The sequence below is a fragment of the Podarcis vaucheri genome (genome assembly GCF_965113315.1).
Source record: "Podarcis vaucheri genome assembly, chromosome: 5".
Classification (NCBI taxonomy): Eukaryota; Metazoa; Chordata; class Lepidosauria; order Squamata; family Lacertidae; genus Podarcis; species Podarcis vaucheri.
The window spans coordinates 57,011,729-57,036,208 of NC_138763.1; the positions used below are offsets into that span (position 1 = coordinate 57,011,729).

The 24,480-nt window shown below is 43.0% G+C and overlaps 1 protein-coding gene across 1 annotated transcript in view; it reads left to right on the forward strand.

Moving 5' to 3' along the window:
- The window catches only part of LOC309532972 (scavenger receptor cysteine-rich domain-containing protein DMBT1-like), a gene marked incomplete at its 5' end in the record, with an annotated part of 71,701 nt that overhangs the window by 17,198 nt on the left and 30,023 nt on the right, over nucleotides 1–24,480 (forward strand). The window contains 7 exons of the mRNA XM_082223751.1: nucleotides 23–334; nucleotides 1,883–2,191; nucleotides 3,069–3,439; nucleotides 14,088–14,169; nucleotides 15,401–15,715; nucleotides 22,140–22,160; nucleotides 23,295–23,609. Coding sequence (XP_082079877.1) covers nucleotides 23–334; nucleotides 1,883–2,191; nucleotides 3,069–3,439; nucleotides 14,088–14,169; nucleotides 15,401–15,715; nucleotides 22,140–22,160; nucleotides 23,295–23,609 — 1,725 coding nt within the window. The remainder of the gene's footprint in view (nucleotides 1–22; nucleotides 335–1,882; nucleotides 2,192–3,068; nucleotides 3,440–14,087; nucleotides 14,170–15,400; nucleotides 15,716–22,139; nucleotides 22,161–23,294; nucleotides 23,610–24,480) is intronic.

The following is a 24,480-nucleotide window of genomic DNA, read 5'->3' on the forward strand; positions in this document are numbered from 1 at the left end:
GCGTTTTTTATATCTCCCAAAGAAACGCCCTTGCGATTGGTTAATGGAAGTACCAAGTGTGAAGGTCGTCTTGAAGTATATCACAGTAGAACCTGGGGGACTGTCTGTGATGATATTTGGAACCTGAATCATGCACATGTTGTCTGCAGAGAGCTTGGATGTGGACCAGCTCTGTCAGCACCAGGAAGTGCCCGTTTTGGTGAAGGCTCAGGCAACATCCTCTTGGACAATGTACAGTGCAAAGGAAATGAAACTTCCCTGCTTCATTGTTCTCACGCAGGTTGGGGCACACATAACTGTGGTCATCATGAAGATGCCAGTGTCATTTGTTCAGGTATTACTTAAGAACTCTAGCCATCCTTATTAAAGGAATTCCGTCTCTAAATCTGTCTAGATTTCTCTGGGGAAATGGGTGTTGCAAAGCAAAAAACCCATCAAAATAGTACCTTTGAAATATTTAAAACAATCCAAAATGGAAAAACACTCCTTAGCCTGCTGCATTAGTAAAATTCTACCCATTCCAAGACATTTAATCTAAAAGAAAAGCTCTTGGTAGCTGCCTTCACAAAAACCAAAAAGTTGTCACACTCAGTCTTCTGCCTGGGCCTGGAATCTTCTGTGAAGTGGGCTTGCCAAAGGGAGTTGAAACCCACTGGGGTTCCAGTGGCACACTGCTGGCAGCACACTAAGTGGTTTTTGAAGAGTGTGTGTGCTCTCTGTGTTGCTTTCACTTCCCACAATGTTTCAGTGGGAAGGTCGGCCCTCTTCCCAGAGGGAAGGGGTTGCGAGCAGGCTTCGCCTTCCTGCGCTCGGCAGGGGGCGTGCCTAGGCCCCCTGCATCACAGGGAGTCCCCAGCCTGTGTCACGCCCTCAGTCAGCCAGTCCGGCTGGCTTGGGGGTGTGGTTTGCTGCATTTAAGTGGCCGCGGGACTGGGGCTCCTTCTGTTTGCTTCCTGCTTGCACGGATCAGTTTAGTGGTTAGGCATTGGAAAATGTGTTGTGTGTTGGAGGGGAAGTTGTGGTCATCACCTAACACACACACCCCTTTGAAGGGTATTCCGTTAAAGGAATCCAGTGGTTGTGGTTCCTGTCCGAAGCCCAGGTGGTGGCTAGGGCCATGACTCAACCCTCCGGTGACTCTAGGGGGAGCTTCCAGGTGATCTGCATCAACAGGCTCCCCCTACAGGTTGTTAACCTTCTGTGACTTCCTGCAGGGCGGGCAGGAGTCAAATATAGTTGATTCAGATCCAGTACCTAAGCCAATACCACTCACATTCTGTAACCAATAAAGCCGTGGCCTTTTTTTAGCCCATTAAGCTAAAGTACTGGTTTCCACGTGTCTTCTTTCTTCAATAATGCGGGGAACGGGTCCTCGACTCACAACCAAGGCTTCTTGCACTCCAGTTCCAGGAATCAAAAAGCCTCTGCTCAGTTGGTCAGTAGAATGAATGGGAAACGGAGAATTGCAGGTGTAGGATATTACCAGGCTACGTCCCTCAACTTTCCTGACTTTCCTGAAAAATTCATGAAAAAAGAAGTAAGTATTTAAAGCAGGGGTGGCTAAAGTATAGCCTTCTAGTTGTTGTTAAACTACAATTCCCATCATCCCTGGCTACTGACCATGCTGGCTGGGGCTCATAGGGGTTGGAGTCGAACAGTGTCGAGAGCTGCAGTAAATCATCTCTAATTCAAAGCAACTATCTCCAGTGCCATCTAATGGGAAAATGTACAATATGCACAATTAATGTTCATTGAGTCTTTATTTACTTTCACTGTACAATTGGGTTAATCTTATTGGTGGGAAAAGGAAATAACCAACATATTTTTGACTTGTTTGACAATAATAAATACCTTTTAAAATATTTGAATATTTCCAATTTAGCTGCCTTGAGATTAGTTAATGGAGGCAACAGATGTGAAGGTCGCCTTGAGGTATATCATAATGGCAGCTGGGGAACAGTCTGTGATGATCTTTGGAGCATGAATGATGCACATGTTGTCTGCAGAGAGCTTGGATGTGGACCAGCTCAGTCAGCACCAGGAAGTGCCCGTTTTGGTCCAGGCTCAGGCAACATCCTCCTGGACGATGTACAGTGCACAGGAAGCGAATCTTCCCTACTTCAGTGTTCTCACAGAGGTTGGGGAACGCATAACTGTGGTCATGCTGAAGATGCCAGTGTCATTTGCTCAGGTACTCCTAGGCTGGGTTATCTAGCCAATAGATCAAAAGCAGTTTTGTAAACTTCTTTGGGAAACATATACAGTGGTACCTCGGGTTACATATGCTTCAAGTTACATATGCTTCAGGTTAAAGATTCTGCTAACCCAGAAATAGTACCTCGGGTTAAGAACTTTGCTTCAGGATAAGAACAGAAATTGTGCTTTAGCAGCGCAGCGGCAGCAGGAGGCCCCATTAGCTAAAGTGGTGCTTCAGGTTAAGAACAGTTTCAGCTTAAAAACGGACCTCCGGAACGAATTAAGTACTTAACCAGAGGTACCACTGTAGTAGAATTATTAAAGAAAATATCCACCATAATCTCCAGTTTAAATTGCAAATGAATTAGTCTATTACTAACAAATATTAATTTCCTTCATTTTTTTTCATTTAGTCTGATATGCAAAGTTTGAAAGATAGGCCCCATCTGCACTGTACGTTTAAAGCAATATAATCCCACTTTGAACATCCATGGTTCCCCCCGCCAACATATCCTGGGAAGTGTAGTTTTCATGGGTGCTGAGAGTTATTAGGAGACCCCTATTCTCCTCACAGAGGTACAAAGTGCCCTGGGAAGGGGAAGTGAGTTTTAAACCACTCTCAAATTGCAGCTCTCTGGAGTCATCTATCCATGACAATGGACTCACAATAAACTCCCAATCAACCAAATATTACCAATTCAGTCTTTGGCAAATACCAGGTCAAGCATATGCCTAGCAACATGTTCCTCAGTTTAATGTTTCACACCAATGATATCATGTTAAATAAACGTTTTGTGTGTCCTGATTGGTTAATGATTCATGGTATCATTTTTACAACAAACAAACAAATCTGTATTTTGTATCTCCCGAAGAACATTCCTTGCGATTAGTTAATGGAAGAAACAGGTGTGAAGGTCGCCTTGAAGTGTATCATAATGGCAACTGGGGGACTGTCTGTGATGATCTTTGGAGCATGAATAATGCACATGTGGTCTGCAGAGAGCTTGGATGTGGACCAGCTCTGTCAGCACCAGGAAGTGCCCGTTTTGGTCCAGGCTCGGGCAACATCCTCCTGGACGATGTACAGTGCACAGGAAGTGAATCTTCCCTGCTTCAGTGTTCTCACAGAGGTTGGGGAACACATGACTGTGGTCATCAGGAAGATGCCAGTGTCATCTGCTCAGGTATTTTTACTACTACTACTACTACTACTACTACTATTACTATACCCGGTGGTCTCAGGGTGAGTCCCAGAATAAAACTAAAATATAAAACCACAAAATACACAATCAAAATGAAAACACCCTTCCAGGGAAAAAAAATTTTTTTAAAGGGTATAGGATTTCAATCAAATCAACCAAAGGCCTGGTTAAAAAGGAACATTTTTGCCAGGTGCCTAAAGCTGTATAATGAAAGTGTATTCCTTGAGTACTTTGTCCTTTTAAAGATGATTTGATTTTTGAATCTTTGTAGATTGCTATGGGAAAGTTAATACAATCATTTTAAAGCAACTATCTACTGCAAGTCCTTCTTTTAATTAAGAGACTTTGATTAGACCAATGGTAGTAGAGGAATGAGCATGTCACCAATTTCCCTGTCCTGTTCCTTGATCTAAATCACCTATTGTAAAAATGCTGTTAGCCTGCAAGGGGTGGGAGAATACATGTACTGGGTGGTATTTGCATATATGTGTGTAAATGTGTGTACATGCACATTCTCTCTCTCTCTCTCTCTCTCTCTCTCTTACACACACATACGTGTGTGTGTGTGTGTGTGTGTGTGTGTGTGTGTGTGTGTGTGTAGAGGTCTTATGAGTGCCAGCATATCACCTTGGCTTGGTTTCCTTGGAATTCAGGTCACTGGAGGTAGATTATGTTTTCCGTGAACATGAGGTCCTCAGGATTAATTCACTCACATTGGCTCCTCTGTTTGGTTTCCAGAGGAGAGGGGCTTCCCAACACCATAGAACTTGATCCAGTGCAGAAAGTAAAAATAGGCTTCTGTGTCTCTTTTTCAGTTCCAGTTTCGAAGACTGCCCTTTGTTCGCTTTCACACTGACAAACCTTGTTTATGCTGCCTCCAGGCATAATTTCCCCTCTCTTGCGTGCATATCGGGAAAATGGGGAAGACTTGGAGTCCAAAGCCTACCTCACTCTACTCCTGACTTTCCCCAAGAACACCCTCTTTTTGCATTCTCCAACACCAGAGCACCAACAGCAGACAGTCAGTCATACGAGGACCTCTCTGTCCAAAAGTCAACCTCTCCACCAGTAGAAAGTGTCAGACAAAATCCTATGGCCCCTGGGATGCTGTCCTCAGTGCAGCAGCCTCAATATTTTAACATGATAAATTTAAACTGTTAGGATAGTGAGATTTTCACATCCTTTGTCTAAACAAAATCTGTCTAGACAAAATCTTCTGAATTTGTCCGGAAAAATCTGCTGTTTGACACCTATTTTACACCTATTTTAGTCATTCATGGCATTATTTGTTTATTCTTTTCTTCAGGACGGACTTCATAATTCCCATTTGAAAATTAAGATGTGTGCACACTGGTACTTCTGATACACCTATTGCCTCTGGTTGATCTTGCAGACCGCCACTTCAGAATGCCAAAATTAATTGATTTATGGGCTACTTTAATCAGGTTTCTATCAGCTCTGAGCATACTGATTGTGCAATTATTAGCCTTTAAATAAAAGCATTTCATAAATATATGTTTCAGTTCTCTGTACTAATGGGAGACTCTCCATTTCATATTCACAACTGTGGTGTGCAACAAGAACGCATTGCTATAGTTCCTGCTGGGTGTTGTTGTTTCTGTCACACTTTTCACTGTGCACACTGGTTTGCAATGTTCATCTCACAACAACCAACTTGAGATGAGCTAGATTGAGAGACTGATTTGACCAAAAATTACTAATGAGCCTTTTTAGCTGAGCTGGAACCATTGCCCTCAAACCATAGGACCCTACACAAGTTCAGTGTAATGGGAAGGGCTCCAGCCAGAACACTTAAACATTGCTCTGTCCAAGGTGCTGATATGACTCTGCCTTGCTTGATGGAGACCATAAGTGGCTCAGTCGCAGACCACTTACCCCGTGAGCCTCTAACTTGGCCTTTTATACAATGCAACCCTTTAAAACTGATCTCTTCCTTCATGTGCCTGGATATTCTCCCTTTTACTTTTACTGCATTGTGTCCAACATGAGGCATGCAGAAAAAGGGGAAAACAGCCATTGGTGTCCATTCTGCTGAGAGATAGACACTGCTGGGTTGCAATGTTGTTGTAGTAGTAGTAGTAGTAAAAAAAATATACAATAATCCATCAAACATTAAAAGCTTCCCTAAACAGAGCTGCCTTTTGATGTCTTCTAAAAGTCTGGTAGTTGTTGTTCTCTTTGACATCTGGTGGGAGGGCGTTCCACAGGGCAGGTGCCACTACAGAGAAGGCCCTCTACCTGGTTCCCTGTAACTTGGCTTCTCACAGTGAGGGAACCACCAGAAGGCCCTTGGTGCTGGATCTCAGTGTCCTGGCTGAACGATGGAGGTGGAGACGCTCCTTCAGGTATACTGGACCAAGGCCGTTTAGGGCTTTAAAGGTCAGCACCAACACTTTGAATTGTGCTCGGAAACGTACTGGGAGCCAATGTGGGTCTTTCAAGACCGGTGTTATGTGGTCTCACAGTGTTATGAAGCACTCACCCTTCTGTTTTTTGACTGAATCATGGGTAGCCAATATGGTGCCCTCCAGATGTTGTGGATTGCTATTCCCATCAGCCCCTACCAGCATGGCCAAGGAGCAGAGCCAATGATACTGAATCAGTGAACACCATGCATTCTTATCTATGACCTAAAATAAATTATTGGTGCACTGGGGGACAACATAGATGACCTTACGATTTCAGCCCTATATTCACTTACATGGGAGTAAGTTCCATTGAACTCAATGAGTCTTACCTCTCTTCTGGGTATACATACAGGTATATAGGATTGTGGAGATTTTCTAATAGGAACCTACTGTGTAGCAACCTACTGCTCTTCCAGCTAACAAAGCATCATCCACATGCACTCAGTAGCTCACATTTATACATAGCACTAGATATTTACTAAGCACTTTGGAAAAGAAATCAAATTCCTCATACAACATGGCTTACAGATAAGAGACCCCAAATTTCATTTCCACACACTGATGGCCCAGTACTAAACCATTCTTAAAATATGAATAAGGGAAGGAAAAGGAAATAAGATTTCTAATTTTCTGGATTTCTTAGGGCCCCTGTGTAAATAGTTTTTCTATGGCTGAACAATGCCACCTTGTGGACACTTAAACAAATGAGAGCAACAGGAGACAAGACTAGTCTTGTATTACTAGATCTTAACTCTTGTTGTCAAGCCCCTGTACTGGTGCTTGTATGGTGGGGAAAGGGATCCAGACACACACTGTCTTACAGGTAAAACAAAAGAAACAACTAACACTCTACATATCCAGGAAGAATCTAATCAATACAGTTCCATCTTCCATTTTCTAAATTTTTAAAAAAACCTAACTCTGTGTTGCCTTGTTCCCTCTCACACCTGGTTATGCTCCCAAACCAGAATATATTGGAGATCAAGATATGTTTCAAGCATCAATTTGCATGCACCAGCTGTGGAAGTGTGAATGTTTCATGGTTATGTTTACTTGGAAAGTGGCCCTAGCAAAGCGGGTGGGAGAGAGTGTGAGAGAGAGAGACAGACAGACAGAGAGAGAGACGGGAAGACAGAGAGACTGGGGAGACCAGGACTGCAGGGGATGGATAGGGACAGTTTGAACCTTTCCTCCCTGCTGTGGAGGGCACCATGTTGGCTACCCATGATTCAGTCGAATCACCCCTCGCCAAGCTGCTGTTGGCATTGGGATGGAAGTTTCCATTTGGCCTACAGTCCTGATGCTTCACAAGCTCCTCCAGGACCGCTTTTTACAGAACATCTGGTTTGGTCTTTCAAGTAACAACTGTAATTACAATGTGCATTATTATTATTATTATTATTATTATTATTATTATTATTATTTATACCCCACCCTCCCCAGCCAAGGCCGGGCTCAGGGCGGCTAACAAGCAACAAGTTGAATGAATACAACTTAAAAACAAAATTAAAATACAACATTAAAATAATGAAACATTAAAATATTAAAATGTAGCCTCATCGCAGGAGGAGAAGGAAAAGAAAAAAAGAGAGGGAGGGAGGGAATCAAACTGGCTCCAAGCCAAAGGCCAGGTGGAACAACTCTGTCTTACAGGCCCTGTGGAAAGAAATCAGATCCTGCAGGGCCCTGGTCTCATGAGGCAGAGAATCCCACCACCAATGAGCAAAGCTCACTGGATTTTCCATGATCGAGACTCTTGTGTTTTACTTCAACATATGACTTCCTTTGTGTGAGGAATCAGATGCTTGTACTTTAAAAAGATGTGGCTGCTGTATTATAATCTCCCCTTCTATCAATATTCCCCAGCCAGTTCACATAGCAAAAATATAGAATACAAATAATACAACTGAGCAATGCAGCCAAGCAATTAAATTAACCTATGTTCTAGCTCTTAGGGGACCACTGAATTTGAATCAGCAATACAGGAGGAGAACTCATATTTGCATTGTACTTTCTTCTGGAAGACTTACCTTTGAGCTATTTAAGTGTGAATGGTTTCTTTAAACAAACAAACAAATACTAATAATAAAACAGATGGAATAAAACATAAATGCCAACCATCCCCACCCCCGCTTGGACTGGCAACTCTTGAATTCAACAGTTATGGTATTTGGGGAAAACATGGAGCAGAGTCCTTTGGTAGCTGGGCAAGGCCTTGGGCCAGGTTCTGGATGAGAAGTCATTCCATGACTTTAGAGATTCCTCTAAAATGGGATAGACAACCTCTAGTCTCAGGCCAATCTTGTCTTGTCAGCAGATCCATTTTGAGTCAGCAGGCATTTTCCGCCAATCAGCTGATCTCACTGGGTGATTAAAGCGGGAGAGGTTCAGTCATGATGAGTGCTGCTTTACCATCACATTCCTTGTGGGGAACACACTGGCAAATATGATTCCTGTACAGAGCAGGCCTAAAACCACTACTCATTATCTTGTGAAACTTGCAGTACAGAACTATCTATGCATGTCTACTAAAAATAAGTCCCACTGACTACCTACAAGGTCAGAGCCTTAATCTCTTTGGGGTGAAAGAGAGATGAGTGGCGTCTTATCTTTTGGAGCTGAATTGAGCCTTAATCTGTTAAATAAAATAAGGCAACAAACTACCCAATTAAGACAGATAATCAGAAGTTATCTCTCACTTGGGTAGATCAGCTTCCTTCTACGCATGGGAAAATAAATATATTGTGTAACACGTTTCATACACTATAAACTAGAATGCTCAGCAGAATTGAGTACAGCAAACAAATTATAGCCTAAAGATTAAATTACCCACATTGGGTAACATCACTGCTAGGAAACCTCTCCATAGCTATGCATGCTGGAACTTTTCTAGCCTAGGTGCTCAGAGATAAAGGCAAAAAACATAATACTTTAATGTTTCAACCACACACGGCGGCTTTTACTTCAAGATCTTCCTATTAAAGGTAAAGGGACCCCTAACCATTAGGTCCAGTCATGGCCGACACTGGGGTTGCGGCGCTCATCTCGCTTTATTGGCCGAGAGAGCCGGCATACAGCTTCCGGGTCATGTGCCCAGCATGGTTCTGGCGAACCAGAGCAGTGCACGGAAACGCCGTTTAACTTCCTGCCGGAGCAGTACCTATTTATCTACTTGCACTTCATGCTTTCGAACTGCTAGGTTGGCAGGAGCAGGGACTGAGCAACAGGAGCTCACTTCGTCGCAGGGATTCAAACTGCCGACCTTCTGATTGGCAAGCCCAAAAGGCTCAGTGGTTTAACCCACAGCACCACTCGCGTCCCATCTTACTATTACTCTGTGTGAAATAGCAGCATGGGACACGTTCAGTTTCTCTCATCTTTTACCCTAAGATCTGTTCTTACAGAAGCGAGGGCTGCTGCTTAACATTGCTTCCCCATGGTGGCTGCTTCACGCGGGGCCTGCAACTGTGATAAAGGGCTTCCCAAGTAGACTAGATACTATTTTTAAGTGTATCTTCCCATAAAAATCAATGGAGAATTTCAGGATTCCAATGCAGGTGGGACTGGGTGCTCCTCTTCCTAACTCCAAAGATCCCAAGGAGGAGAAAGCATGCTCGGTAGGGACAAAATGCTGAGTGATTGCTGTGGAACTCAGGATTCAGAGGGTTAGTGGATCCACATTCCACATTTCAACAGTTTGTTGCAGGGCCTCAGAGAGATTGTGTGTGATACTGATACAGTCGTATCTTAGATCCCAAATGCCTTGCCAGTCGAACGTTTTGGCTCCCAAACACCGCAACCCCAGAAGTGAGTGTTCCGGTTTGCGAATGTTCTCTGGAACCCAAATGTCTGATGAGGCTTTCGCAACTTCCAATTGGCTGTAGGAGCTTTCTGCAGCCAATCGGAAGCCACGCCTTGGTTTCTGAACATTTTGGAAGTCGAACAAACTTCCAAAATGGATTCCGTCCAACTTCCAAGGTACCACTGTACTTTTAGACCTGCAAAAACCAGGCTACTTTGCCGTTACTTGCTACAAAAGGGAGGAAAAGCCATTCATGCAATTGCTCATGGTGTGTCTGATGTCTGGCCCTACTTTGGCCCTCCATTGTGTACAGTTAAATACCCAGGGAATAAATTCTTGATGACCTTCCAGGATTTTCTTCCTGCTTCCTTATGCAAGGTCTATGGGGACATTTCCTGATCCTTCCTTGCCCAACAGAGCAGAGTTAACAATAAAGGCCAAACCTCTTCACCTCTTCTTGAAGTGCTGAAAAAACCTCAACGTGGGACAGGGTTTCCTCCTCATGCTATTTTGAGTGGGAACTTTGCCAGGAGAAAATTTAAAGCGATACTATTATGCCACTTTTAAACATTTATCAGAATTATGCACTTCTTTAAATTTGACTGGAAATTCATGGAAACTCAGCATTATAAACGGGAGACTTTTTACCACATTCCTCAGTTGCACAGCTGACCCAGGTGTGTCTGGTACCTGCAGATGGACATGGTTTGGGGAAAACACCCCAGATTATAGGATAGGATAATACTTCAGGTTGTCCTATTCTTACCAGGTTTGCAATTCAAACACTAAAAGGCAAGGAAATGCCTTGTGGCAATTGTATTCCCATTCATATATATGGCACGTGTTTAATTTCAAGCATTGAAAGGAAGTCTTGAAAGACAGAAAGAACAGGTAGTTCCCAGGATTACACTGAGCAACACACACACAGAGAGAGAGAGCTGATTCCTGCCAATCAACTAAACTTTAACAAGCCACCTTTGTTTCATAGGTAGGCTTGACTGATATTTTCAAAACAGGTGTTATTACAGGAAACATTTTAACAACCATGCCATGTCCACAAAGGTCAACCTTGATGTCACCTGCATTCCTTCCCCCTTCTGCTTATTTAAATTAAATCTGTCTATCATATCCGGATTAATGACTAAGCACCTTTGTTGTTTTTTTTACCCTGAGTTTCATGCCTCTGCAAGAAGCCAAAGTGCCCAGTATTTATTGTTCTTTGCATTTGAAATTTTCTTTATGATGTCAATATCTTGTTCCTTACACCAGAGCAGCTTGGTTGTGATGCAGTGTAGACAACATACCTGATCATGTCATTGTGCTCATAAGAGAATAGAAGGAAGGAAGTGCAGAGATGGGAGTGGGCGATTAGGCCCTAGTTCCCAAATTCAATGCATTCACCAATTGTATCCGCAAATAAACCAAATATTTATGTTCTACAATGAGTGGTAGTCAGACAAGTTAGTGTAGACCCATTCAAATTAATGAACAGGAGTAAATTAGGTCCATTAATTTCAGTAGGTCTACTCTGAGGAAAACCTGGTAGAATACCACCCATACATTGAATGCACATTTATTTATTGTTATATTTATAGTCTGTCTTTTCTCCTCCCTAGAACCCAGAATGACTTACATAATCTTTGTCCTCCATTTTATCCTCACAACAACCCTGTGAGAGTCAGTGACCGGCCAAAGGTCACCCAGCGAGTTTCATGGCCAAGCAGGATCTAAAACCTGGATTTCTTGTGTCTCAGTCCAACACCCAACCACTACATCACAGTGACCCTACTCATGGCTTCCCACAAAGAATCTTGGGAAATTCTTTAAAGGTTAATGTGGTATGAGAGTGCTTTAAATGGATGTGACCAAAGTCTGAACGCATGTTACTAGCAAAGCTTGAAAGCTTAGGCTAATTTTCAATTTAACTTCATCACAGAGAATGACTGTCCTTCACGGGGACTGAGACTTAAGGAGCTGATTCCTGCATTAACTGAACATCATGGTGGATACTTCGGCTTGTCTCCCTGCCACACTCCAGCAGAGATGATTTAATACATTTTTCTGCCTGGGCCAAGGTACAAGATGCTTCTCCCACCTCTCATTCCACTTACAAATGGCGACCAGGCTGGCAATGGAAACTTACCGTACTTCAGCACTGGCAAAAGAATAGCGGGTTGACCTAGACTGGGAACATTATGTGGGAGATAAGGGGCTTTAATCCTTTGCTGTCCACTGTGGTCCAGATTTGGTGCTGTTTATCCAGAAGGAGAAAGATGAGGCATTGGGGAAGCTGGGGAGGTGCAGGTCAAGCCGTGAGGGGGCTGGATTGGTTCTGCTGGTGCACCTGCACCATGCTGACCTCCTCACCGCCTTGACCCTTTCCATAAGTGTCAGCAACACACCTGCTGAGAACTAGCCTTGCAGCTCCACTCTACTGGGTGAGCCATTTTCTCCTCTGATCTAGGTCGGAGGTCTACACCTGCTATTTACTTTTCAAAAAGCTATTCAGAAAATTGCTAGAGGCATGAGTGGCGCCTTATCCGATTTGGCCCAGCAATCTCTAGCAGAGCAATTGGTGTTCTGCTTGTGGAATGAGGCTTTCCTGCCTTGTCCTTCACACTGCAGTCCTCTGCGCTCCCCCAAGCCATGTAAGAGGTCCTCCAGAATGGTATTGCATGTGAAGCAATGCGGTAGCAGCTGGGGGGGGGATTAATGCAGATCTATTAGGTCACCACCCTTTCTGAATATGGATTTGCTTTCCACACGTTCTAGGGCACTTGGGGACGAGGCGTTCATCTCTTCCAACAAAATCAAAAGGGGGAAACTAGCATGAGGCCCAATCAACTTTTAATGTATATGACCAATCCATTCTGAAATAGAAATGGGGGTTTGAAATAATTCTTAGCATTTATTCAGCACTGCCCAACCTCAGCTTCCCCCCTTACATCTCAGGAATCTTCATACTACCACATAAAGTATATCAGCATTCTTAGTCTAGATTGCAGATTGGGGAGGTGCGAAGTTGAAAGAACGGCAGCTCACCTGGGACCATGTAGTCACAACCTCTCCAGTGCCTTAAGGGGTGAGACACACCTTGAAGCTGGGATTTCCCAGCTCACAAGCTTATCTGCTCAAGATCAGCTTTTCTCTCTGTTATTGAGCAAGACTTGGCAAATAAAGATTGCAGTCACTAACACCTGTTTTTTGTGGATTAGTCCCAAACAAAACTTGATTTATCTCAGCAGAATTTCTTGTAGTTTGCTCAGTAGTATGGCCCCTCCAGGCCTTAGGATTCCCCCCACCCCACCCACCCCACCCAGGCCACACACTCTCACCAGCCCTACTCTGAGTTCCCCTTGAGTGGTTTGACTGCGTCTTTGCACTTTGCACTATATGGCTTCTTACTTGGTGCTGGGTGGGAGTTGTGTGTATAGAAACATCTGGTTTTTGTGTACTTAGAATGCAGTCTCCTATGCAAGGGTTAGTGTCACAACTGCTGTTTCACCTGCTACTGCCTCTGACCACATCTACTACCACTAGCCACGCCCATTTTTCCTTCGGCAATTGCCCTCCACTGGTGTGTGGCCCCCAGAAGATGAAATAATGTGGCCCTTGGGCTGGAAAAGGTTTCCCACCTCTGGTTTAGAGCCAAACACTTTCTTTGACATTAAAATGTGTACCTATTCTGTGGAGAATGTTAGGAGGAATGGGGGAGAAATTAGATTCAATTTGAATGGGTAAACCAACTAATTTGCACTTTCTGGAACAATATGGGGACCAAAAAGCAGCCATTCTTTGAAACATGGTACTGTTCCAACTCTGCAATGCAGTTCTGCCGCCCAAAGAAACATGGGCTCTTCTGTGGCTTTGTTAGTTTTAATTATTGTTTTAACTGAAGTGTATTTCTGTAGCTGTTGTTTATTATATAATATTCTAAAAACTGCTCTGAGATCAGTATAAGTGATGAAGGGTGGTCTACAAATCTAGATAGATAAATAAACTAAGACAGAGGAAATGCAATTCATAGTTGTCATACAAGCAAGGTTTGCTGAAATTCCCTCATCTACACAATTATTAATAGTAAAAGGAGCCTTTCTCTTTTCTCACCTGAGCACTCTATCTCTACATCTAGGATAACATGCTGGTATTTGTAAAGCAGATTAAACAACACCATTACCTCTGGGGGGAAACACTAGTATTTCCTGGAGCAGTTAAATCAGATGGCATTATATGTGATTTATTGAGTGTTGGACACTTACGTTCCCACTGGCTTCTCCAAAGCAATAATAATCAGTAACTGTCTATTTCCAGGGATATGGATTGTGAAATGAAAATATCCCGGACTTCCGTGACATAGATCTGGGAGTTCAAAAAGAAAGATCAAATTGCAAACCACGTGGTTTCCGGAGCAGATTAGAATGCTTATAAATTCTGAAATTCACCATTTCTTTATTTTAGCAGAAACCCACCCGAAACATGGGTGCCCAGATACGCTTATTTTGGATGGTGTTGATACCTTCTGCTCTCCTACGTGAATCAGGTATTGTGCTTATATTGCCTTGGGCTTGTGGATGGGTTGCTTCTCTGCTTAAATCCCAGCAAAAGTGGGCCTGCATGAAACTGGTAGGCAGCTGAGCCTATTCAACTGTGCAGGAAACCACTCAGCAATTAAGTCTACTAAAACGATTATTAAATTTTATCTCTTGGTTCCGTGGGCATACAGGAACAAAAGGATAGAACTCCAAGGATGAAAAGTCCAAGGATATGAATTATAAAAACTGATTATTCAGGCAAACTGGGTTGTACTCAGACTTACCCTCAACTGGCAGTAACAATTCCAAAGCAGAATTCTGCCCAGGATGCTCCCACCAATGGAAGGAAGAAGGGAGTAATTTTTTGCCAATTCCTCCTTCCTCCTGAAGCCGTACTCTTCCAGAGGTTCCTCCAGCCATCCAGATTTTGGGAGGAAATTATGAAGAAGGAATGGGGGGGGGAGGAGAAAGTCTCCTCATCTATTTCACCGGTGTGATTTCTCCACTGGATCAAAAGCCTTCTGTGAACAGACGAAAGCTGCAGGAGGCCAAATTTATGTTTCTTAACTATTAGGAGTGTGTCCCACCTTCTGAAGTTCACTGGTGATTCCTAAGAGCAAATTACACATTACCCATGAATGTGCATAAAAGCCTTAGCAGTGTGTTGATGTTTAAAGAAAGGCTATTTTAAAGGGTGGCAATTGTGAGTCGAGAAATAGATTTGGGTCAGATGAACTGACAGTAAGAGCTGTTCGACAGTGGAATTTGCTGCCAAGAAGTGTGGTGGAGTCTCCTTCTTTGGAGGTCTTTAAGCAGAGGCTTGACAACCATATGTCAGGAGTGCTCTGATGGTGTTTCCTGCTTGGCAGGGGGTTGGACTCGATGGCCCTTGTGGTCTCTTCCAACTCTATGATTCTATGATTCTATGAATATGCATCAAGGAGTAGTTGATGATCAGGCTGTACGTTGGTGGGGGGAGGTAGAATCTGTCCCTTTAGATTGTTAATGAAGTTCACAAAATTGCTCCTGTAGAATCCTGTCTACAGATTTTTGTGGGTAAAATAAGTTCTCCCAGGAATTAAGACATCATAAAACTTGTATGTATCCACCATCTCCTGCACTCCTCCCAAACACTCAATAAACTTGCAGACTTTATGTTTCCTTATAATACAGAACATTATAGAGCTGGTATACTTGCATTTAACTTAACAACCATTTTGGGTTTTTTGTTTTACAAAGGTGCTCAGCAATTGCGTTTAGTGAATGGATGGAACAAGTGTGTTGGGAGAGTTGAGGTCAACTACGAAGGAACTTGGGGGACTGTTTGTGATGACAACTTTGATAAGAAAAATGCACATGTAGTGTGCAGACAACTTGATTGTGGAGAGGCAACCACGGTGTATGGATGGTCTTATTTTGGCCGAGGAGCTGGACCCATACTCCTGGACGATGTGAACTGCACAGGAAGTGAACTCTACCTCTGGGACTGTCCTCATGCTACATGGTTGGTAAATGACTGTGGGCACAATGAAGACATCAGTGTCGTCTGCTCAGGTAACATCTCTCTGTACACTATGTAGGGTTTTTCAATTGCAAACAAACTTCAAACGCATCAAAGAATGATGTTACAAGTAGGGATGGGGAAGAAATTAGATTCAATTCGAATGGGAAAACCAAGTAATTCACATTTTCTGAAACAATATGCAAGCCTAAAAGCAGCTCTTTCATTAAACTTCTGCTTCTTCAACTTTGCAACTCTGTCACCAAGAAATATGTACACACAAAAATATGCCAGGCAAAGTGTGCATAAAATGCATATATTAGCTAAAATAACATCCAAACAACCATTATACTTTGAGAAAATGCCTTGAAAAATTGTGTATATCAAGTAATCTATGCAACCATGCATAGATTAGGAGAAATTCACACTAAATTGCAGGTGGATTTTCATGAGAATATATATATATATATATATATATATATATATATATATATATATATGCTTTCGTAGATTTTCACGGGTACAGGAATGCAGGTTTTGGTGTCTTCGGGTGTCTTCCCGTGTAAGAGTTGGGGTGTCTGGGCGACGTTTCGACGAGGTCTCACTCGTCATCTTCAGGCTGGTGCTTTCGGCTTCTTGTTACTGGAACAGAGCAGAATCTGGTGTTTGAGTTCCTATAAATACTGTGGGCAGAGAGGAAGTTCCTAGATTAGTGTGTCTTTTCTTCTTTTGTTCCTTAATTACTTGAGGGATATCTTGAGTGATTTCATGAGTGGTATTCTGATTACCACTGGGTGGGTCATTAAGTGTAGATTAGTTGCTAAAGCTTTCGTGTCTTGACCTCTTGAGCTTGTGAAGAGTTTTTCTGAGAAGATGGCTGTGCTGCATATAGTTGTGCTCTGGCTTGGCTTCGTGTATAGGGGCGAGCTGTGATTTTGTGCCTTGTGCCAGCCAGATCTGTGTAGGGATTGCAGGGGGGTGCAGCATCCGGAGGTGCCACTATAGTTTGGCTACTGGATGGAGTCTGTAATATGTCTGTGGAGAGGGTCTGGGTTTGGGTCTGGTGTGGTTGATTGGTGACGGCGTTCTGTGTGCCTCTGGTTCTGGTGTCGGTTTTTGTGGGGAGGGCTAATTTCCAGATGTCTGGCAGGCGGGACGTGTCGTCACGCTTGTTCATGTTGTAAGGGTGTTTCTCTATCTCGATGGCTTCCATGATTATTCTCTTGTGGTGATGTTCCATGTTAAAGAGCAATTTGGAATCTGCAAAATTAATTTCGTGTCCTGTTTCTTTCATGTGTTGGAAAAGAGAGGAAGTTTTTTCTTCTTTTTTGACGGCATTCTTGTGTTCTGCGATACGTGCATTTATTCGTCTGTTTGTTTGTCCAATGTACGTGGCTGGGCAGACTTTGCAGGGTATTTCATAGACCCCTTGGTTTTCCAGCTGGATTTTGTCTTTTGGGTTTCTGAGGATATTGGCTATTTTTTGGTTGGTGCAGAAGGCTGTTTTGATATTGTGTTTATGGAGGATTTTGCTAATTTTGTCTGTAGTGCCCTTGATATAAGGAAGGAGGGCCATGCCATTGTTTTCTTCTGTGTCTTGGTTTTTGGGGGGTGTTTCTTTTTGGATTAGCTTCGTAACCTTGTTTTTCTGGTATCCATTGGCGATTAACACATTTGAGAGATTCTGTAACTCAGTTGTCAAGTGGTCTTTGTCAGCCAGGCGTTTGGTTCTGGAGATGAGAGTCTTGGCTACGGAGTTTATTTGTGCAGGGTGGTGGTGTGATTGAGCATGTAAGTAGCGGTTGGTGTGTGTTTTTTTTCCGGTAGATAGTGTGTCCTAGGGAGCCATCAGGTTTTTTGTAGATTAGGACGTCAAGAAAGGGGAGTTGGTTGTTGTCTTCTATTTCCATAGTGAATTGTATTTTGGGGTGTAGGCTGTTGAGATGTGTGAGGAAGCTATCTAGTTTTTCTTTCCCGTGTGGCCAAATTACAAAGGTGTCGTCAACATATCTGAGCCAAAGTTTGGGTTTGTGTTCTGACTTGTCTAAAGCATTGGTTTCAAAGTGTTCCATGTACAAATTTGCGATGACCGGTGAGAGGGGTGATCCCATAGGTGCTCCTTCTATCTGTTTGTATCTTTGTCCATTGTGGATGAAGTACGTGTTGGTTAGGCAGTGGTTGGTCAGGTCCAGGATGTATTTGGGGGGATTGTATTTGTTTTGAATGGCTGTCAAGGCTTCGTTAATGGGCACTTGAGTGAAGAGAGATACAACATCGAAGCTCACAAGTAGGTCATCGGGATGTAGGTATTGCTTCTTTATTGTTTCTATGAACTGGAAGGAGTTAGTAACGTGTGAAGCGATGGATTCTGCATAGGGCTGAAGTTGCTTAGCGAGAAATTTAGCGAGATTTTGTAGAGGTGAGCCTATGGAGCTGACTATTGGTCTGAGTGGTGTTCCTTCTTTGTGTATCTTGGGGAGACCGTAGAGTTTGGGGCATCTGGATGATTTTTCTCTGGGGATGATTCTTAGCTGGATTTCTTCACTGATAGGAGAGGCTTTTATTTTGGATTTGGTGGTTTTTTCCAGATAGGTGGTGGGATCTGTTTTTATAGGTTGGTAGGTAGGGTCTTGGAGTAGATTTGATAGTTTTGCTTGGTAGTCCGATGTGTTCATCACAACAGTGGCGTTGCCTTTGTCTGCTGGGAGAATGATTATGTTGTTGTCTTTCCTCAGGTTGGAGAGTGCTTTCTGTTCTTCTTTGTGTAAATTGCTTCTGGGTGGTTTGCTGGAGCAGAGGATGTTGGTGACTTCAAGCCTGATTTTATTGGCTTCATCTGGGTCGATTTTGGTCAGGCTAGCTTCGACTCCGCATATGATGTTTTCCGTGGGGATGCGTCTCGGGGCGACTGCAAAGTTGAAACCTTTGGAGAGTACTTTGGTTTCAGTTGGGGTGAGGATCCTGTCTGATATGTTATGTACTGTTTGTTTCATGGGTTGTTGTGGAGGGTGGCTGGGCTTCTGGCGTTTCTCTAGTTTGTAGAGTTTGTTGGACACACCAGACAGACACACCAACAAACTCTACAAACTAGAGAAACGCCAGAAGCCCAGCCACCCTCCACAACAACCCATGAAACAAACAGTACATAACATATCAGACAGGATCCTCACCCCAACTGAAACCAAAGTACTCTCCAAAGGTTTCAACTTTGCAGTCGCCCCGAGACGCATCCCCACGGAAAACATCATATGCGGAGTCGAAGCTAGCCTGACCAAAATCGACCCAGATGAAGCCAATAAAATCAGGCTTGAAGTCACCAACATCCTCTGCTCCAGCAAACCACCCAGAAGCAATTTACACAAAGAAGAACAGAAAGCACTCTCCAACCTGAGGAAAGACAACAACATAATCATTCTCCCAGCAGACAAAGGCAACGCCACTGTTGTGATGAACACATCGGACTACCAAGCAAAACTATCAAATCTACTCCAAGACCCTACCTACCAACCTATAAAAACAGATCCCACCACCTATCTGGAAAAAACCACCAAATCCAAAATAAAAGCCTCTCCTATCAGTGAAGAAATCCAGCTAAGAATCATCCCCAGAGAAAAATCATCCAGATGCCCCAAACTCTACGGTCTCCCCAAGATACACAAAGAAGGAACACCACTCAGACCAATAGTCAGCTCCATAGGCTCACCTCTACAAAATCTCGCTAAATTTCTCGCTAAGCAACTTCAGCCCTATGCAGAATCCATCGCTTCACACGTTACTAACTCCTTCCAGTTCATAGAAACAATAAAGAAGCAATACCTACATCCCGATGACCTACTTGTGAGCTTCGATGTTGTATCTCTCTTCACTCAAGTGCCCATTAACGAAGCCTTGACAGCCATTCAAAACAAATACAATCCCCCCAAATACATCCTGGACCTGACCAACCACTGCCTAACCAACACGTACTTCATCCACAATGGACAAAGATACAAACAGATAGAAGGAGCACCTATGGGATCACCCCTCTCACCGGTCATCGCAAATTTGTACATGGAACACTTTGAAACCAATGCTTTAGACAAGTCAGAACACAAACCCAAACTTTGGCTCAGATATGTTGACGACACCTTTGTAATTTGGCCACACGGGAAAGAAAAACTAGATAGCTTCCTCACACATCTCAACAGCCTACACCCCAAAATACAATTCACTATGGAAATAGAAGACAACAACCAACTCCCCTTTCTTGACGTCCTAATCTACAAAAAACCTGATGGCTCCCTAGGACACACTATCTACCGGAAAAAAAAACACACACCAACCGCTACTTACATGCTCAATCACACCACCACCCTGCACAAATAAACTCCGTAGCCAAGACTCTCATCTCCAGAACCAAACGCCTGGCTGACAAAGACCACTTGACAACTGAGTTACAGAATCTCTCAAATGTGTTAATCGCCAATGGATACCAGAAAAACAAGGTTACGAAGCTAATCCAAAAAGAAACACCCCCCAAAAACCAAGACACAGAAGAAAACAATGGCATGGCCCTCCTTCCTTATATCAAGGGCACTACAGACAAAATTAGCAAAATCCTCCATAAACACAATATCAAAACAGCCTTCTGCACCAACCAAAAAATAGCCAATATCCTCAGAAACCCAAAAGACAAAATCCAGCTGGAAAACCAAGGGGTCTATGAAATACCCTGCAAAGTCTGCCCAGCCACGTACATTGGACAAACAAACAGACGAATAAATGCACGTATCGCAGAACACAAGAATGCCGTCAAAAAAGAAGAAAAAACTTCCTCTCTTTTCCAACACATGAAAGAAACAGGACACGAAATTAATTTTGCAGATTCCAAATTGCTCTTTAACATGGAACATCACCACAAGAGAATAATCATGGAAGCCATCGAGATAGAGAAACACCCTTACAACATGAACAAGCGTGACGACACGTCCCGCCTGCCAGACATCTGGAAATTAGCCCTCCCCACAAAAACCGACACCAGAACCAGAGGCACACAGAACGCCGTCACCAATCAACCACACCAGACCCAAACCCAGACCCTCTCCACAGACATATTACAGACTCCATCCAGTAGCCAAACTATAGTGGCACCTCCGGATGCTGCACCCCCCTGCAATCCCTACACAGATCTGGCTGGCACAAGGCACAAAATCACAGCTCGCCCCTATACACGAAGCCAAGCCAGAGCACAACTATATGCAGCACAGCCATCTTCTCAGAAAAACTCTTCACAAGCTCAAGAGGTCAAGACACGAAAGCTTTAGCAACTAATCTACACTTAATGACCCACCCAGTGGTAATCAGAATACCACTCATGAAATCACTCAAGATATCCCTCAAGTAATTAAGGAACAAAAGAAGAAAAGACACACTAATCTAGGAACTTCCTCTCTGCCCAGAACGTTGGAGGCTATACACCACACCCCTCAACAGTATTTATAGGAACTCAAACACCAGATTCTGCTCTGTTCCAGTAACAAGAAGCCGAAAGCACCAGCCTGAAGATGACAAGTGAGACCTCGTCGAAACGTCGCCCAGACACCCCAACTCTTACACGGGAAGACACCCGAAGACACCAAAACCTGCATATATATATATATATATATATATATATATATATATACTGATGTGGAAAAGTTCCCAACTGAACTTATTATTGGGAAAATGAGGGACTGAAAATGATGAATTTGTCCATCCCTGGTTGCAAGCTGAGTGCTTCAGACAAACCACCTACTATAGGCACAACACAATTTCAATTTATTCAGGTGATTTGGGAGTAATACAATTTGAACAATCAGAGAGTTGAATAATTGGGAATGCAATTTGAATAGGGTTAGGCTGCATACAGAACAAATGACTGTGGACAATTAAAATATTTGGATGACTGCCTGAGAATCAAAGAGCATAGCTTTCAATGCACAAGCAGATCAAGCATGACCAGTACTAAACTTTTTTACTGTTATGGAAGCTGAGATACCCCAAGGAAGCAGATATTTTGATGGAATAGGGCACAGAAAAACGAATTCATCTGGAACTGAGCTATGACAGACTTGTAATCTCTAATGACACTACCTATTCAATAAGGGTGGGGAGTTGCAAGCAAGAGACAGCAGAAAGCTATTAAAAGGTTAACTCCATGTCTTGATAGTTATACAATTCAGTTAACCTAAGTATCAATGACACATGTGTTTATTTCAGTTTTGTAATAAGAATGAATAAAAAATTCAACAATACAATACACAGCAATGCACAACTACATGACACTAATCACAACCCCATGGGATCATGTTCATCAATGCAACATGAGAGTACAAAAGGTGTCAGGGCAGCATGCTTAACTAGAAGGATTTTCATTAAAATCACATATTAACAGCACTGTGATTTTTACACAGATACAGTCCAGTAACCATAAAAATAACAATTTCTGTTTATTTACAGATGCTGGTGATCAACCAACAGGTGAGTCTGTTTATTTGTGGCATAGGCAAAAGTATTCACCAGATTGTTGGATGTTCCTTTCTAGGTTGCAACCAGTGGGATTTCAATTACATCCTGGGAATGGACAGGGGAATTTGTGACCTTCCATTAATTGTTGTATGACAGCTCGCATTACTGCTGGCCACTGACTATGCTGGCTAGGGCTTATGTTAGTTGGATTCATCCTTGCGCTGGGGGTGGTAGTGATAATATCATTCATGCCTGATGTCATTCATACCATACAGTTCTTTTTTATTATTTTCTTCTTGCAAGTCTTCTTTCACTTGGAAGTGAAAGAAGAAAACATCCACTCCTACCACACTTCACTTTCCCATGATGATGCCTTGGCTGTGAAGAGTATTACATGCTGTCAGTGAGAATATCCCTAAAGGAGTAGGGCTATTCTGCTCTCCATGGTAGTGGTAACCATCTGCTTTGTTTCTGCTTGTTGGCGTAAGCTGCATTTCCCCGTTACTTTGTTCCGTCTTTTGTCATCCTGCCCACAATGCACAGTGCTAAATGACCCATCGTCAGAGTAATTCCTTTTCTTCCATGCCTTTCACAGTAACCTCTTTAGCAAAAGCATTCCCTGCTCTTCTTGCTTCTCTTTTTCAACTTCTCCTTTTCTACATGACTTTTCTCTCCCCACTTACTTTCTTTCTTTCTCTAACTTTTCTCCCTGCTCTTTTGTCTGATGCAGATTGTAAGCCCTCCAGGAACAGTGTCTCTTTTGTGTTCTGTACCTGAAGAGTATGCCAAACTGTATGGTATTTGTGAAGCTGCAATGGCTTTTGTCCAAGCGTGTCCTTCCTCATGCAGAGGGCACGTGATGATCACAGAAGGGCCATTTTACATCTTGTGCCCGAGTACCGTGGGAGGAAAGTGAAACAAAACCCTAAATTGCACAATCTCTTGGCTATAGAATCTCCCTATTATAGCACTCCCTATTATAGCACTGTGCAAACCATACCCATCTCCGCCACACCTGTAGTGGCTACTATGGATTTCCCTGTTGGAAACTTGGCAATGCAAATAATCCTAGCAGGCTTCCTTTTCGTGCCAAATACCTCCGTCTGATTCACAGTTCAACATTCCTGCTCTTTGTGTCTTCAACAGGTTACTTGCCTGTCCAGTTGGTCAGTGGAAGCTCAAGCTGTGAAGGCCGCGTTGAAGTGCTTTCTGACGGCCAATGGGGAACAGTGTGTGATGACACCTGGAATATAAGAGCTGCAACTGTTGTATGCCAGCAACTTGGTTGCGGTGAAGCCGTCTCGGCTCTGGGAGGTGCTCCTTTTGGCCATGGCACAGGAGATATTGTTCTGGATAATGTGGATTGTGATGGAAATGAGACAAGTCTGGGAGAATGCTACCATCAAGGATTATATAATAATAACTGCAATCACAGTGAAGATGCAGGTGTTATTTGTTCAGGTAAATGTGGTCTGTGAGAGCCCAGATGATCTCACTATGGATCAGGTTTGGAACGTATAAAGTAAACACAGGGGTGAAAATACCTCTGAGCATGCACAGTGTGTTTGCCCATTACTGCTAAATAACCAAAGAAAGATAGTTCTCAAAATTTGAGAACTAAAAAGTCATGTTTTTAGGTCCAAAGGACTGGTCTAGGCAAGCTAGGGCTCCCAACACCTTTCCCCCTTACAATTTAAGCACTAAAGCCACAGCATTGAACTTCTTGGAACAGTCCATAGGGGATTATTCATACAAGCTCTCTGCACATGACTGAGGGTTGGGGGTTGTCTTTCATTTTATTTTTGCACTGTTGATTGCACTTCACACATGACATCTAAACAGTTCTTTAATGAAACGAACCATCGTTTTCCATACCACTATAACGCTTGGTGATGGGAGTTGAATAGTTGCATTTAACATGGTGATTTGCCATTCATCACATGAATGGTACACTCCATGCTAACAAAAGTGGCTCTCAACACAGGGTGCTTCTTTCAGTTAGCATAACAGTAGTGAAAGTATGACAGCAGTACAATGGGGGGGGCTGTACAAAAAGGTCTGACATTTAAAAAAGAAATATTACAAAAATAATTTGCAAGAGCCAACGAGCCTCATGGCAGCATGCAAGTTCTTCCATGCATGTCCACGGCTTCTTGAATAATATTTATTTTCCTCCTATTGCTGTTTCTTCATAGATAGGCTAGTCAGGTAGTAGGAGATGCTGCTTTTCAGATGGAAAGAAGTCTTGAGAAGCTACATGAAGTGCTACATGTTCCAAGTTTCCAGGACTGCCCTTTGTGTCCTTGTTAAATGTCAAGTTAATTTAGTAAGT